Consider the following 18,983-nt stretch of genomic DNA (forward strand, 5'->3'; position numbering starts at 1 on the left):
ACCAATCAATCGCGACACCCCGTAGGGTTGCCGAAAATTGCCTGGCCCATTCGTCGGCATTTGTGATTCCATTTGCTCGCCAGATTGTCTCACATGTCTTACAATGTCGGATGGGGTCGGTTGTACCATCGCCTTCAAATTTCGGCAGCTTCTCTTTGGGTCCCGCCATCACGACACTGGAGGTCTGCACTGTCACATCGGAGGTCTGCACTCCTACACCGACAATTGGCACTCCCACACTGGCGGTTGGTACTCCCACACCGGCAGTCTGAACTCCCACACCGGTGGTCAGCACTCCCACACCAGCAGTCGGCACTCCCACACCAGCAGTTTGAACTCCCACACCGGCGGTCTGCACTCCCGCACCGGTGGTCTGCACTTCCGTACCGGAGGTGTCGACAGCTGCGAACTTTGGTGAAGAAGAAGGATCCTTTGAAATTGTTTCCCGCGGAAGTCTATCCTGGACGAAGAGATCACTCCACGCTCGTGCTCCGTCGGCATTGCGAGCCGTGCAAGTTGATGCTCTTCTGTCAGAGTTTTCCTCCCTTGGTGAACACAAGTTCAAGAACTCCTCCCGTGCTTCTTCCACCAATTCCATCCGCTGCCGAGTCTCCTCCAACAATTCTTCCGCGCTCCGGTGTTCGTCGGCAATCTTCTGAAATCTCTGTCGGCGTTCGACTTGCTGTGCCAGAATTAAATTCTCTTGCGCAGTACAGATTTCATCTTTTCCCTTCGCCTTATTTCGATCCTTGTTAAGCTGATTTGGCATTAATCTTCATTCCTCCCACCTTCCAGGTTCATAAGGCAACGACGCCAAATGTTTACAGTACGGGTAAACTAAATTAATGCATACAGATAACTGGAACACAAACAACAGAACTTATATTATTATTCGCATATGCCAGACATTACATACAGAGCATATCATATCACAAGATTCATTACAATGATCCCAGACGGGATATAAATACTATCGCCGAATCTTCCCGAAGGAGTCTGTCGGCCACAAATATTCTATCCGCTACAAACTATTTATCGTCGGCTATAGAATACAGAAACACCGCCGGACATCACCCCATCGGCTACAAAATACAGAAACACCGCCGGACATCACCCTGTCAGCTACAGAATACAAAACACCGCCGGACATCACCCCGTCGGCTACAGAATACAAAACATCGACGACCATCATTCCGTCAACTACAGAAACACCACCGGAACCATCCAGTCGGTTGACAAACTTTATTAGAAACAATAGTCCACCAAGATAATTGAGAGTGGGGGGCAGGGGTGAATCAGATATCCAATAATTAAAACATTTATCCACCTTAAATAATCTTAACCATTCAACCAAAGTAAACAACAACCATAACAAGATACACATACACAATTATACCAGATATGTTAACTAGGGAAACCCTTGATTAGAGGGAAAACCCAGGTGGGAATGATCCCCACAAGATGATGCACTAATATAAATATTCCTTGTTAGAGGATGGACTCTGTTAGGAGTCTATTACAACATTTAGTGCATATGAGTCCCTATTAGGAGACTTTAAATCTTTGTTAGAAGATTCCAACCCTGTTAGGAGTTGTAGAAGATAGGACTCATTGTTCAAACAGCTTTTGGGGCAAGGTCACCGAACTCACTGTCCAACTGATCTCTCAACTATTCCTTGTAGAATACTTGTATGTACTGTACTTCAACTTCTTTCCTCTGTTTTGTCAACCAAACTAATCACTGTCAGACCTTGTAGACCATGTCACAAACCTTGGATCCAAGTATCAAACTTCGGATCACACAATAAAACCTTGGCGACAAAGTTTCCTTCACCTTCGCTTTGCTCTGCTTATCTTCGCATTCTGCTCTTTGAGCTGCTCACAATCATTCACATTTTTCTATACATGATAAAGGAAAATGTCCTTCCTTTATATACCGAATCCATACAACAATTCCCTTAGTCGGCTATCACACCTTCTCAATTAATTATTATAGGACCACATTAGGAACACGTTACACTTAGCGATAACATTAATCTTCCGCCTTGTAACTTGAAGAACTTTCTGTACATGCAATATTATGATGAGTGAGCTTAGCTACATCATCTCCAGAATGTCTTCTTCACATCTTTAACTTCGGCTTCATAGAATAACAACTTTGCTAAGAGATATAACAAGTTTACCAAAACATGCCTATGTAAACTCTATCTCAGAACAGTCTTCACAGAAACTTACATAACTTCTTCCAGACTTAATATCTTATGCTTTTGAGTTTAGCTGCATATACTAGACACTTAGTAGTATCTCCCTTTAACCTCACTTAGTGAAAATGCTCAACTATCTATCTGTAGCAACTTGATCTTTCCATTGTTTTTTTGTCAGATACCACAAAAAACTGCTATGTTGACATCAATGACAAACACAATCATTAATGTAACATATCATCATGATAATGATCTAATCATGTTTCTGCAATACTCCCCCATAGGAATATCATCAGCATTCATGCTTCCAACAAACTCTTAGTCAATGGTTTGCCACTTCTAATTTACTCATTAGAGTTTCTTCATTGATCCAAGATTCTTTCGGACATGGCTTTAGCTTAGTGTATCTTTGGCACCAATAACAATATTTCACAATCTCCTGAGTGCCTTTGACATCAATGACAATATTTCCATCAAGGATTTGAGTGAATTGTTTTTGGATGTTGAAATTTGTTAAACTTTCACACAAGGCCTTAGATGAGATTTCTATTTTGACTTAAACAGACAATCACAACCTAGGTTGGAAAGGATAGTTACTATTGAATTTCCACTTGGATTTCTCCATATACTCAAACTAAGCAGACAAATAGAGAATCAAGTGCTACTAGCTCCTCCTTACAGGACACAAGTGTTATTTGACTCTCTTACCCAAAAGGTCCAAAGAGCTTGAGGATTTTTGTCTCAACAATGAATAGGATGTGTGGGGTGTCTTTGTGGGTCCGACCTTCTAACTGCATGAGCCCAAATTAAAAGGATATATGAATATTCAATAACATATTATATAATGATAATAATTAAGAATAATAATATTAAAGTAAAATATATTATAATATATTATATATTAGTGATATATTTGACAATATAAAAAATAAAACAATATATAAGAATATAGCATAATTGTAATGTAAAATATTATATTACCATTATAATATTAATGAGTTAAATAAATTAAATAACAAATAAATATTTTGATTATAATTGATAAACAAATATAATAATTGTTAAATATACTATATATAGTTATAATATCAAATTGATATAATATATTATTATTATATAAATTGATATAATAATTGTATAAAAAAAATACTATATATAATAATTGTATGGAAATAATACAATATAATATGATTAATTGATAATATTAAAAATACATTACTATTAACTATTGATATAATGATAAATAAATATAATAAATTCATTAAGTATGATATAAGGTTATATATGTTACCATAATATAACGTAATTTTTATATATATCAACATATTGATATAATAATGATATTATATTAATATAATAATAAATATAATATCAAATAGTAATACATCCAATACTATGATGTATACTTATTTGAAAAAGAGTAAATAATACATATAATCATTTACTTATATATACATAATGGTGTTTTTCACAATCTAATAATCATTGTTAAGTTAATAACAAATAACTATCGAATAATCATATAATAGTCTCTATTGGGCTAACAATGAACTCAAAATAACATAAACAATAAATGTGATAAAACAAAGTGTAACAAGTGATAATACAAAACTTAATTATATTTCCTAAAGCATTGTGTCTCTTCCACGTAAGGGCATGACCCACATACTATGCATTATATGTATAATGAATTATGAGTTTGACAAGGTAGGAAAAAAGGCAAAAAAAGAGAACCAGTGATGAGCCACGATAGAGGATTTCAAATGAATATATGTGTCAGCAATGAGTAAATAGGAAAGAGCGGGCAGTTCCACATCACCTACGGAATGCGCAGATTGTGTACTGTTGGTTTGATAAAGCAGCATCTATGTTTAACAAAGCAATTAGGAAAGCATTTGAATGATATTCATCGATATATGGAAGGCATCACATGTTGTTTACGAATAAGACAACGATAAAGTCAACATGGAGTTATAAGTGGCATCTCTGGCTATCAGGATTCATATTAAAGACTAACCACAGGGGCAGATTGAATTGCACAAAGGAAAATATGAATTGAATGAAAATGATGTTCAGACTGAACAAGTCTCACATAATACAACAATGGCAGCCTGGAGAACATTCAATCGCCAATATTGAAGACCATCAGGAACAGCTTGAAGAGTATGTTAATTACACCCAATCGGGTAATAACGAATATAAGTGAAGGAGAGAACAAGAATACACAACAACATATCAAAGAATAAATATTTGAAACAACAACCTTTATAAAGGAGATCTGACAACATATTGAAGATTGAATGGTTAAGGTTAATGATCAATGATACATCAAGTTTGTAATATATGTGCTGACATGGTTTAAACCAAAAACCATCATCATTAAAAAATAGTAGGATAAGTCAAGGGTTCTCAATATGTCGCCTGTAATACAAGACGTTTTATATTGCTGAAAGATACCAACGGAGTTGTGTAGTGTTGGGTGTGAATAATTACATGCATAGACGAATACCCAAAGACTTCCATGTCACCATATAAAATCAAATATTCTTCAAGAAGGCAGCAACTTACTTGGAACAGCTAATAGGATGATATGCGTAGTGAGAAGGATATGAAGCGTCGAATCATGCCATAAGGAAAGAAATGGACAATCAAAACATACACTCCATATATCACATGAAGACTGAAGATGAAACAATGAAAAGTTGTAAGATATTGTAAAGGAAATTCGGTGGACACTTGATGAAAGTTTTATGATCAATTTAGAGAAGATATTATCGGAGAAAATATGGCAAAAAGAATATAAATGAAAGGAAAGTCGTAGTTAAATAATGGACCCCCCAAAAAGGGTTCATTACACTAACTCTACATACAACACTTCCAAGATGAAATAAAAGAGCGAAATAATTTCCACAAGAGAATGGCAAGATAATTGCATTAGATGCAAGCATGATATTGTTGATTGGAGACATAGTTAAAATATACATAATAGGCTTGCATATATAGGCAAGGCGATAAGACACAATGATAGGGAGAAGATAAGCTGTTATTTTCACAAGTTGGAATCTCGTGGACCAGAGGTGGATCATCTTCCATTGTGGAATGAAATATTGGCCATTTGACGAGGATGATAAATTGATATGTCTACTAACGGTGGATCTCATGCATAAGGCGGAATGGGATAACAAATATCATCACCTAAAGAGAAATTCTCCTACACCATGTTTTTAGAAGAGTTGCTAACTCCTAGGTATCTTAATGACAAACTACCATTCAATGCATTATCCTAATTAAGCTTAGGTATAATTAGTGAATATTTTAATTAGAGGACAAAAACTACCAATTACTGAAATGGAAGAATGGCACAATATTGATGAATGATTAAAATCAAACACCCAATACATAGAACATGTTTAAGAAAGGGGAGGTAGGCATCGACCATTGTTTAAGTGTCTAAAGAATGAATTCCTTGTTTTGTATGATTTGAGGTATTGGTGAGTGATGATAAGTGATTGTTGATTAGATGATTAATGAGTGATGATGTAATGAATGTTGATTTTTTATATTGGTGAATGACGATTGGACAAATGCTAATTTGATAAAGTGATTTGTTCACTGATTCTGTAAAATACGAACTTTCTAGTCTTGAAAAGAACTACATTTCGAAATAAAACAGTTATGAAATCAATACTTGAAACCATATTACCGAAGTGAACATCCTTAATCCATTTCATGAGAAATTAATTGAAATAATGATCAACTAAATAACTGATTTCTATAGCATTACAAAAGAATTTAAATCATTACCATCAATTCTATGATATTTAATAATTACAAGAAAAAGAAATGCATAATAAAGAATTGAAGAGGAACATACATAATTTGATTGGGGTATCTTATAATGTTGTGCAAGCCTCAACTTTCGGGTAAGAGGAGAAGTATTAGTTTAGGCTTAATCTCCCAACCACGGACCTTATCGTTTCCCCACACAATCTTTTATCAAGAAAGGCCCTCCCTACCTTGGGGTTAGGCTTGGGGCACTATCAGTCCAATCATCTGAGCAATATCGGTGTTTAGAATGTCCGCTTAGTAATAGGCGGGCATGCCTGATTAATTGGTACCACTGACATCATGTGATCTATAGAAGGCAAGCATGCCTTTAACGACCTTGGCCAAGGATTTAGATGGGTTTTATGATACCCGATCACTACCGCTCGACTTGACAACAAGGTATTTGAATTGGACAACATGAGCTTACTTGGATGTTCTTAGAGTTTAATTATATATTTTATCATGTTTGATAGTTTTGATTTTTGTTCTTTTTGCAGGGATCTCCTCCACCTCTTCACCCTCTTTCATTGGTCCCTTCGACCAAGGTGAATCCTTGGTGATCGATCATGCTGCTAAGCATGGAATTCCTCCATTAGCGGTATATTGTTGACTCGCAGCTGAAAACATGAGATAAAACAACTCTGGCATTAAGTCGTTCTTGTGATTCAAAAATCATGAAATAAGATGTGTCACAGATGTATGTAGAACTGCTCATTATGAGAGTCACGCTTGTGTATTCTGACTCATTTCTGAAGCTAAATAGCTGGCATTTAATCATGAAGAAAGAACAAGAAAGGCCGACAGACATGAGCCAAGTACTTATACTTCACTTGTAACATTGAAACATAAAATGATTGAGGAACAACGACAGGTTTAGGTTTATTGTTAGTGAAATAGGATTTGTAACTTGTAATAGCACTTGTGAATATTTTATGTGTTTTTCAAGTTACTATATGAATGAATATATATGTTAAATAAAGAGGCATGTCTCTTGAAGAGACATGTCTCTTTAACATATTAACTTACATTAGTTATAGTTATAACACAAGTAATATATCCTCAATATATATATTATAATTATTATCTAACTATATATATATATATATATATATATATATATATATATATATATATCACTCTTAATATAAGTTAACTATTCCATTTATAATATTTGTCATATATTATATATCTCATATATGTAATATAATTTATCCAACAAAATTATAACATTAACACTCCCTCTTAATGAAGAAGGATAAAACACATAGATATTACACCATAGTTAATATTTCAAAAATAACACATATAGGAAATCTTTGATCAGAAGATTCCTAGAATATGATATCATGTAAGTATTGGCTTATCAGAATATCAACATATGATATTCACCAATTACTATTTGATATCATATTTGGTAACATGAGCATTGGCCTATCAGAATATCAATCAAATGATATTCACCAAATACTCTGAGTAATGGCCTATCAGAACATCAACTAAATGATATCCACCAAGTACTCAATGTGGTATTGGCCTATCAGAATATCAAGGCAAGATATACACCAAGTACCGAAAATATATCTATACAAGCAACTTGTAGATAATCAAATTAATGATATCAACCGCCTAGTTGTTGATTTATAAGATAAAGCCTTTACATGAAACAATTTCACAAAAATGAATCATGCTACAAGTTATTGTAAGGACGTCACTTTACAACAACTTCTCCTAATACAAGTGATAATCATTTAGAAGTCGTCACTTCTTCATGATGTACACAGGGGACAGGCTCATACATGAATGACATAAAAATTTCACATGATGTCTCCATGAATATTGTCATGTGGTGTTGTCACAACATTCACCATAAAACATATCAGAGAATAAGGTTTCTCCCTCTGAGTTTGATATCAACTTTTCTGACCTCTTAGCACAAGGTTCTCTTTGATGAAGTATCAGACTTCCTTTGAATCTGTTATCATCCTTCTAACCTTTTGGTAGTAAGTCATGTCATGCTTCCTTAGTTCAATGGTTATCCTGATAGCATAAGGCCTTGCAATCTACATACATGAAGCTAGAGAATCCATCTCACCAGGGTTTACTCCCTCTGAATCAATATAATGAAAATTGTCAAAAGTTTAACCAAAGAATATCTTATATCTGCTCCCTCTCTTTGTCCAAAGTTGTCTCTAATGAACTTCTTTTCCTTCTTAGATTATTCAAGAATGAAACATTTCCTTAAAGATGGTTCACGTGGCAATGGAACATTGTTTATTATATTTCCCTCCACAATGTAAAATTCTCACTCTTATGCCATCAAACAATTTTATTTTTATTTTTATTTTCACATCAAATATGATAGGCTCGTTTCTGTTCTTCTTTTTCTTCTCTACAAGGAATCATCCTTGGGGATCAAGGAAAAGAACAAGAGCATAATAAAGAAAATAACTCTTATGCATGAATGTAGTTAAGAGATTGACTACGATATGAAAATAAGATTAGTATTCAATACTTATCTCAAGATGCTCATTAACATCCTTCCTGATGCAGTTTGTATCTTTCTTCTTTCCCTTTTGTAATGTATTTTAAAATAATTCCTCATTGTCCTTTAATAGCTAGAAGGGGAGTAACCATTTCCAAAGAAAGAAAAAAAAAACATGTCTATTCATGAAGATATATATGTAGCCTGTATGCAACATGCGAGAAAAATCTTGGCTATATGTGAAGACCCGTTGTTCTATAATGATCTTAAGCCATCTCTCCTTGATAGAAAATGTTGAATAAAGACTTCCATGGTTCAATAATCACCTCATCCAAGAACATAGTTATCATCACCATCTACTTAATTTCTTTTATATTTCATTTACCCTTGTCATTGTTGATGTCAAGAGTTGTTGTTGCTAGTCACTACTTACCAAGGCTTGAAGTGTATGTTCCATAAACTTTTCATTAAACATATGTGTCAACCAACATCATGAATAATTCAATATGTATAGTAGTCACTGCTTTTATTTCATGCCATCAATTTGTTTTGAAAACTTTGCCAATTTGGGGATCTTTCTATGACTCGCTTCCTTATCAAAAGTGTATGAATCATTTTCTCATTATGTTGCACCCTCAAAACTATGACTGGTGTAGCTTCTCATACATCTTGAAATAGCTTGTCATTGTAATTGCAAATGTTGAGGTTCAGGGATCAACCGAGTATAGTATCCACACCCAATGAGTCTCAAGAAGGATGAATCTATGTAGAAGAAGAGTCTTGGATTCACAAAAGATGATGATCAATGCTTTAGTTACTTCAGAATTATCATGGACTTAGATCTCTCTCTCTCATTTGTCAATCATCTTTTACTCCCCATTTATTATTGACCCCTATGCACCGGACACCTCCAGTGAAGCATTAATGTGAGTACACCATCCACATTGCAGGTCACCTCATCGATTCAAAAGGTCAAACCCCACGCGGGTCATCCTCACAGAGATTTCATTGTGGAACTGTGAATGATCTACCTAGTGTATTGGCAAACCAAAGTAGCCTATCCCCAACTCGATTTGCATGCTAGACTCTTATCACAGATCTACACACGAGCATCGACTATCGATAGGTCTCAACATGACTTTTTTTTTTTTTTGCAAGAGCTTGAGTTACGATCAGATCAGAGAGCAGAGCTTATCATATTCAATGCACTCAGACTTCATTCAGGATCGACCTACATTTTGGCATTGATGTTGAGTTTCCGACATCTGATCTAAGAAACATCAACGACTTTAGATCTTTGCACATTCTAAACTATAGAGCGAATCACGTGATCTGGCAAGTTTATAAATACCAATGACAACTCTGCCACTATGGAACTTTGTCATTTCAATAGAATTTGGCTCTGAGCATATTTAATGCGTTGACTCTAAATGTTTAAGGCTCATAATAGCATTGCAGACAATTTCATGATTTCCATATAATCATTTTTCTTAAAGCCTTATTTGCTCCATATATTGTGAGATGTGAGTTGGGACAATATTATATTATCAAGCCTTTGTTGTCTTTTAAATAAATTGTTCTTTGATAGAAACTACTTCCAATAATCATCCATGGAATTGTCTCAAAATATCCTACGTGCCATTAATCGCACTTTGTAATTTTGATCTTTGAAAATGCTTATCGCTGCAAGGACTTCCGTCAGAGCATTTTCTAGGTCAGCTTCATTCTTTCATTGCCGTTAAATTGTGACTTAAATTATATTGTGTTTAGATAGTTCATGCAATCCTTTTCTTTGTATATGGAATTTATGATACTAGCCATTCTACAATATTCAAACTATGTAGCATATATCACAGATCATGGTTTAACCAAATCATCTTGAACTTCCTCTACTAATTACTACATTAGAGTATCCCATCTTATGTTTCCATCGCTTTTATATGTTCAATCGTGTGAGACCAGGGTAGATTAGTCTTTATATCATGGACGAGATATATTCTTTGAAACCTTCTTTGTTTTCTTGCTAATGACTATAACATTATCACAGATCATCTTCATCTCGCATAGAATAGGGTGTAAGGGCTTTCACAGATCTGTATGTGTTTTCAGACATTCTCCACAAGATTATGCTTTTTGTTCTTTGGCCAGTCATTAGGAAATATAAATTGCATGGCAACTCATATCACTATTTATTGGTCAATTTGAAGAACTGCTTGAGATATCATGAATACCGATTTCTGATCTTTATTATCAAATTTCTCTCCCAAGATTGAAACGTGCTCTGATACCATGTTAGTGAAATAGGATCTGTAACTTGTAATAGCACTTGTGAATATTTTATGCGTTTTTCAAGTTACTATATGAATGAATATATATGTAAAATAAAGAGGCATGTCTCTTGAAGAGACATGTCTCTTTAACATATTAACTTACATTAGTTATAGTTATAACACAAGTAATATATCCTCAATATATATATTATAATTATTATCTAACAATATATATATCACTCTTAATATAAGTTAACTATTCCATTTATAATATCTGTCATATATTATATATCTCATATATGTAATATAATTTATCCGACAAATTTATAACATTAACATTTATCAAGATAATTATTGGCATCGATTTCTGAATAAGAATGAAAGTAAGTGATATCAACATAATCAGTGAGGCTCGGGAAGTATTGATCAAGCGGCTCAAGCCATCCAAATTGTTGAGACATAGTAACACGGGGACGCATCCCCCCTCTTTTTGCCCCACGTCTCGGAGACTTCAATGCACCGGGGACTTGGGGACTCCATCCCCCCGTCCCCAGTGGCGCCACTAGATTCTGCCACCTTCACTGAGGATGGGGGACATCTCGATGTTGATTATTTGCAAATTCGACTATTTATGTTTAATGTTTGATGTTCCAATTCAAAGCAATGTTCAAGTATTTACTCTTTTACATCTTTATATCATATATTGCAATACATATTTTCATAACTAGCATTTTAAGTACCATATGTACACACACACACACACACACACACACACACACACGTATATATACCTCCTCCTTGTCCCTCGCCGCTGTCACCCCCACCGTCCCCTCACCATCCCCAAATTAAGGCCCCTCTGTTCCCCTGTCTCGAAAACTTGTCCCGTCGTCTCGTCGTCCCCCCATCGCCCAAGGTGGTGTAACTATGAGAGACAATGCTAGAAATCTGATATGTAAAATCCCGTGAGGTAAAAGAAACTTGATCTTTTAATGTGAAGGGAGTCGAGAGGAAAGAAAAGCTGAATGCCATCCTCGGCAATGTGAGAAGTTTTTAATATAATGCCGCAGCCCAAGGTGGCAGTTTTAAAAACAAGATCCTCGATTTTTTTGAATTCACCAATTTAAGGCGCCAAATGTACTCAACGTCTCTCATAGAGATTTATAATTTTAACACAAATATCAAAGGGCTCCTTTGAAGAGTTATTAAAAGAAAAAAATCTATATATATATGTAATTTTCAAAATGATGTCATCATACTATTATTATGTCCAAGGTCATACCTATTAAAATACGCTTATCTATATACGTGCATAATTCAGAGGATTATGATTTAACCTAATCTTGTATCCTTTTGATGTATATATATGCATGTACATATTTATACATATGTTAATAGAGACGAGCATGGAGATTTAATATCATGGTGGCATCATACCTTTATACAATGTGCATATGTATGTATGCACACACGCGCGCGCACACACACACACACACACACACACATATATAAAAATGATGAGGAAAATGAAAATGCCAACATAGAATAACAAAGGTACGAATTGTGATTATGTTTAAATATATAAATGTTTTATATGTTTGCCCAAGTAGCTCTTGCGTGTCCGATGTATGTACCTTGTTATGAAGTCGCTAGATTCTTGCCAAGGTAGTTAGAGGCCATACCTGACAATCAGACAAATGGACTAGAGTATTGCCCCCTTCCGTTTGGCAATGCTTTCTCCCCTTCATTTGCTCCTGCAACCACCCATGCAACATTTCCACAATAATAAGAAGTTCTTCTCGTTTTAAATCAATACCTTAATGTAACACAGATAATTGTAACAATGGCTAGCTACCACAATCCAATAAATATAACAAACAATTGTTAACTACCATTATCAAATATATGACAAGCAAGGGTTAACTACCATCATCAATATATGACAAGCAACAGTTAACTACCATCTTCAATATATGACAAGCAATGGTTAACTACCATCTTCACTAAGCAATTATACAAATTTATTGCAAACAATCAAGTTCACATGAAATAAACAGTTAACTATAACTTCCTTTTTTACATGATCAGAGGAAATGATGGTTTTAGACTAATTATCTTAATGGCTATAATTTAAACTTAATTACGTCAAAATTTTGGGATCTTTCCTTGATTTTGTTAATTGATGATTTCTTTTGTGGATTAAATGATCCTTGAATGATTGGAATGATGTCTTTCATAAGACTTGAATCACCGCCCTCTAGTGCTAACCTGTGAAAGTAATAAATTATTTTGCAAATTGATCACTTTTGCATCTCCTCCATGAAACCCTCTCTTGTTTTTAATCTTCCAATGAGAGCAAGAAGTCACACCTTTTCATGATGTCTACCATCTGCAAGAGGCACAACTTTTCACAATTGCCATTCTTTGAAAGAGTCAACCCTTCATCATTTCCACCCTTCGAAAAAGTTACTTCCTGTTGTGACTTTTTCATACCATTACCCCATTACAAATGGGGACCCCCTTCTTTTTCTCATAGTTGTTTCGTTAGGTAGATTTTCTCATTGCGTTTGACAATTTAGAGCTTTAAAAGATTGATGGGTGATAGAGAAGCCAAGTGGTTAAGTTGTGATTTTGAAACGAGATTGTCAACATTGAAGTTTGTCTGGGTCATGTTAGAATGGGTTGAATGTAAATTCTGAACTGTACTTAAATTTTGGCTAGTCATTTTGTTCAAAATTCCATATATAGGCATATTCCATGTTTAAGGGTCTTCAAATCCTTATATAAATTGATTTTTCATGTTCAAAATGGCCAAATCCTAAGGAAAATCAAATTTTCTATTGTAAAAATACATAAAATTCAGTGTACACATGAATTTCTGGTCATATTTTGATCAAAATACAGACTATAAATTGAATTAATTTCCATATTTTGGTCAAAATCTGGACTAAACATGAATTTCCCTCCTTATTTTGGCATTTTCAGAAAAAATTAAGCATTTGAGGTCAAAATCCAAGCATATCATGAATTTCCACCACTTTGGATAATGTTTGCTTGGGATTTTTTGTTTGAAAAATCTATACTAGGGGTGATTTTCGCCCAAGGGTGGGCTTGAATTTTTTTCCGAGTTTGGAAGTTGTCCAGACTAAGGTCATTTTTCCCTTGGAGGGAGTTGGGAACTTGGAAATTTCTCCAGACTATATATGAATTTATTTCCATATTTTGATCAAAATCTGGACTAAACATGAATTTCCCTCCTTATTTTGGCATTTTCAGAAAAAATTAAGCGTTGGAGGTCAAAATCCAAGCATATCATGAATTTCCACCACTTTGGATAATGTTTGCTTGGGATTTTTTTGTTTGAAAAATCTAGACTAGGGGTGATTTTCACTCAAGGGTGGGCTTGAATTTTTTTCCGAGTTTGGAAGTTGTCTGGAAGTTGTCCAGACTAAGGTCATTTTTCCCTTGGAGGGAGTTGGGAACTTGGAAATTTCTCCAAGTTTAGCAATTGTCCAGACAGGTCGTTTTCCCCTCAAGATTGAGTGTGGAACATGAAGATTTTTCCATCTGGAAGTTGTCCAAACTTGGGTCGTTTTTCCTGGGGTGGTAAGATTGGATTCCAGTTTTTCCCTAAGTGCTGAACTAAGGTCGTTTTTCCCTTAGGGAGAACAACAAATGATGCAAAATTTCTCAAATACTGGAAATGTCCTGACGTGTTTTTCTCCCAAGGGGAGTATGGAATGCGAATTTTTTTTGAAGTTTAAGAATTATCCTAAGATGAATCCTATTCAAACCCTTAATCGATTTTCCCTACCTTGCATGGATGGAGAGAGTTTGGACATGGTTTTAGGTCTATAAAAGTTGTGGACGTGGGCAAATTTGGGAATCCCAACATGGATCGTTTTTCCCATTATGACAACATTTTATAAATTAATTAAAACTAATGTGGAAAATTAATAAAGTTAAGAATCTTTTAGAAAGTGGCTTTTTCTTGAATCCAAAATTGCTTGTGGGAGGTGAACTACAAGCTAAGACTCCTTTATAAAGGCTGGTGGCTCCATGATAAAACCATCAAGAATTATAAAAGCTGAAGCTAGGGTTGCTAAAATCTGAAACAAAGGAGTTGGAGATGACATCAGTCCAAGTTAGGGTGGCTGAAAGTGGATGGTGAAGGTGATAGGTGCTATGGAAGAGAGACTCATATCTCCATGATTGAGAGCAAATTTGAGGTAAGCCATGAAATTTGCAGCTTTAAATCTGAAGACTTCCTTCATGAATTTGATTTTGTTTAGGACCTTGATTGCCGCCTCTGATCTCTGAATAGAACACTAAAGAGTTCTCAGATTCAGATGGGATTAATGAATACACATCTCTCAGCTGCAAGCTGCAGACAATTAACTGAGGCAGCTTAATTTTAAATTGCTTGTGCAAGTAAAATCTATGGATGACACCTATCGACAACTTGCATCTGAAAGTGGCAGTTTGCAGTTCCAGTTGCAATAGTTTGTGAACCTGGATGAAGATTCATTGAAGTACCTCAAGGACTCAATGAAAGTTGAAGAATGCTTGCCTTGTGCAATGCAAAGAATTTTGGCAGAACGTAGTTCGGAAGGATGCACCAAACCTCATGCAATTTCCTGATTGTAAGTTTGGGGTTTGTTATTTATTGCTAAAATTGATGAATTTTTGTGCCCATTCTCATATTGATTTAGTGTTTTGACTATAGAAGTCTTTTTTAGCACCATGAGAATGTTGGCACCATAATTTAACTCATACTGTAACATGTGCTGAGAATAATGTTAAGCTATGTACATCTTGCATACCCTAACATATTTCTTGTAGATCATATGAGGAAATTTCTTTATTACCATTTTAGATGATCCGACCTGTTGTAAGGAAACATACATTTTCAAATTTCTTCTGTGATGAGAAGATACTTGTACTACTGAATAATTATAGAATTATAGGGGTTTTGACCCTGAAGGAACAAATGATCTTACCTTGATATAATAAATTTGTTGATCTGTCTTTCAGTTTATCCCACTTTAATCTTACAAGTGAAATTTGATTTATGTAGAGGTGAATTCTGAGCAATTATCACTATTGCTTGTAAGTTCTATAAGCTTTGGACCTTGGTTTTTGGATGGTCCAAAACTTTGGATCTTACTCTTTTGTTATTTGTTGGGATTCCTGTATAGAAAAATTCGTGGTGATTGTTAATAAAATTATTAGAGTTACATGAGAGTCAAATTTATTGGAAACAGGTTATATTTGTATTGTGATAGTTATTTCCAGTAAGCATAATCATATTTAAATAGGTATTCATTTGATGTTGATTTTGATATCTGGATGCATTTTAACCTAAAAGTCTTTGTGCTTTGGTCTTGATGCCACAGACATGAAAAATATGTTACTCAGTACAGGGCTATGTTTGTTCTCAACTGTAAAGTTGTGAACAACCAGAGATTACGACTGCCTGCAGGGAGTAAGAGAAAGCGAGAAAATAAAAAATTATCAAAGGGACAGTTCAAAAGAAATGATGACAAATCGCCCGAAACTACAAATGAAAACTTAAATGATGAAGTTTTCAAGCCAGTCTGCTGCTCTGTTTGTCAGACTGAAGTTGCAGTATTAGATGAAGATGAAATCTATCATTTTTTCAATGTCATGCCAAGCTATGCTTAGTGCAAATGAGTTACAGTGCAGTGAATCCCATAGATTAATGGCCGGTGATGTTATGGATTAAGAGGAATCATGTACAACTTGGAAGCTTGTCACAAGCAGAACATTGCACAAAAAATGTTTTGGCATTTATTTGTGATAAGACAAGACATTTCCTTGTTGGATCGTAAACATTTATTTGACAAGCCAAAGAGTGGCATTGCAAAATGACAGAAATTTATGTTGTCGACTACACGTTGAGTCTTCAGGCTAAACAGCAGATATCACTTGTGGAGTTTTCTCTGGCATGTGGATCAAATTGTTTTCAAGTAGGTAATGCACACACATCAAAGAGAGTAAATATCAATTACAGTAAGAATATTGTTATCTGCTTGACTATTGATGTTTTAGTTCATTTCATTATTTGATGACTGTAATATCAGTCAATGACCATCATAGGTGACATCTTGTCAATGTGTGGATGCAATAACATCTGATGAAGAGGCCACACGACATTGTCACCTCTTATGTAGATACCGTGTTACTTCTTCTCTTATGTAGATACATTATCTTCTCTTATGTGGATGTAATGTGGTTGAAATGGTGGTTGTATCTTAACAAAATAGTAAAATTTTCTGTGTAAATCTTCTTTCAGATCTTTATGGATTGATATCATCAAAGTCCAAGGTTTGCAAGAGAAGACAAGGTTTTCTAAGCCATCCATCTTCCTTCCAGCTTGGTAAACCTTTTTTTTTAACTTTTAGGTCTAAAGGTATATATGCTTAATTTTGATTTCTAGATTATATTTATACAATTTCGTCTCTCAAGTGATTAAATTATGCATATCAATTGCTGAGTAATTGTAGTTGTAGGGCACAACTTAAACTGCCCACAACAGATAATTTTTTGGTTTAGCTCCCTTTAAGATGTTTTTCGTAACGGAAGAAGGTATTCCAAAGACAACATTTAGGACTGGATGTGACAATTATAAGTTGAAAATGTTCCTGTTTGGGTTAACAAATCTTTGGATATTTTTTCTGAACTTAACGAACAGTGTATTCTATGATTTCTTGGACAAATTTGTGATGCTCTTGGCTGACATATTAGTCCCTACTCAAAGGATGGTGAACACCTCGTTTTCTAAAATAGAAGTTACATGGAAAGTTTTTAAATTAAAAACACGAAAAAAACAGATCCAATATTTGGGGCATATCACATCATTTGAAGCTCTTGCAATAAATCTTGCCAAAAACAAGTCAGCAAGTGGTGTTATCTATTATACAAGGTTTGTAAATGTTTTTTTCAAGGGTAGTAAATGCTACAATTTCCTTGCAAAATAATACATTTGTTTTATGAAACAAATGATGTAAAGACTCTTATCAAAATTGAGAGGAGAAATTGATGGCAAATTCAAGATATGAAGGCATGTTATGATAACATTTAGCAATAATTGAGTACGATTTTGTAGTGCAAGTAAACTCAATCACTTCTTTGTGAAGGAATAATACAAAGTTTATGGAACAACTTGATAAATATTTTCAAAATGTAAAGTTGCAGATCAATGGCATTTCAAGGAATGATTTACGTATTTGAGTTTACAAAACCTAGAAATGTAACTAGGGAAGCTCATAATGCTTCTTATTCAAGACATTTAAGGGTAAGAAAGATATATCATATGTTAGAAAATTATATTTTTTGGCCTAAAACGAAGGAATAAATAGTTAGCTTGGTTACTATGTTTCATGAATGCTAGCAATTGAAAGTAGGACATTTTCATCTGATCGGACTTTTATATACTCATAATATATCACATAATCTCTCTATCTATCTATATTCTTGCACCTCTCTCTCTCTCTCTCTCTATATATATATATATATATATTCTTGCATCTCTCTCTAGAGAGATGTAATAGAGATACACATATAAAGGCCTACAAAGAGTGAGAGTAGGACAATTTTATTTTTTAATGATATTGTATTCTTTTTTTCATAAGTGTCTAAGTATGCGACTTGAATGTGCATCTTCACAATGTGATTGTTAGATTAATTTAAGAAAAAATGCACTCATCTTTAACCAAATGCACTTATTTTTAATCAATTTAGGAAGTTATTGCTACTTACACTGCTTCCTTTCAAATGGTATCATAGCCTAGCAAATTGTGATTCCATTGTTGGATAGAGTTTTTTCCTTGTGTTAGATTATTGTCATTGATGTTATAGTGCTCAAAATCTAAGAGTGATATCAAACAAGAATTTGTTGGTCTAAGAATATTGTCATTAATGTCAAAGATGAATGGTTTGTTACTTTCTACGAAGTAAAATTCAATTTGTTGTTATCATTTATATTGAAGGATCAAACACAAGTTGAACATGAAGACTTTATGAAGATTAGTGTTATGTGACTTAAAAATTGTGGCATCTTAGATTAGGAAATATACATTATACTTATCAAGGCTTAAGCCTTGAAGAAATAGATAAGTAATTTTTATATTTTAATATGATATAATGCATGTTGACCTTTTAGAGATAAGATAATGATAT

At 34.3% G+C, this 18,983-nt stretch overlaps 1 protein-coding gene across 1 annotated transcript in view; it reads left to right on the forward strand.

Annotated features, from left to right (window-relative positions):
* LOC149545119 (E2F-associated phosphoprotein) overlaps window positions 1-17,086 on the forward strand; it is a 66,536-nt gene extending 49,450 nt beyond the window's left edge. The window contains exon 3 of the mRNA XM_089790519.1: window positions 16,178-17,086. Within this exon, the coding sequence (XP_089646645.1) occupies window positions 16,178-16,466 (289 nt within the window). The 3' untranslated portion in view covers window positions 16,467-17,086. The remainder of the gene's footprint in view (window positions 1-16,177) is intronic.
* Window positions 17,087-18,983: the final 1,897 nt, after the last annotated feature.

This window comes from Cupressus sempervirens, chromosome 7 (assembly GCF_028749045.1).
Source record: "Cupressus sempervirens isolate cs-2001-9-10 chromosome 7, ASM2874904v1, whole genome shotgun sequence".
Lineage (NCBI taxonomy): Eukaryota > Viridiplantae > Streptophyta > Pinopsida > Cupressales > Cupressaceae > Cupressus > Cupressus sempervirens.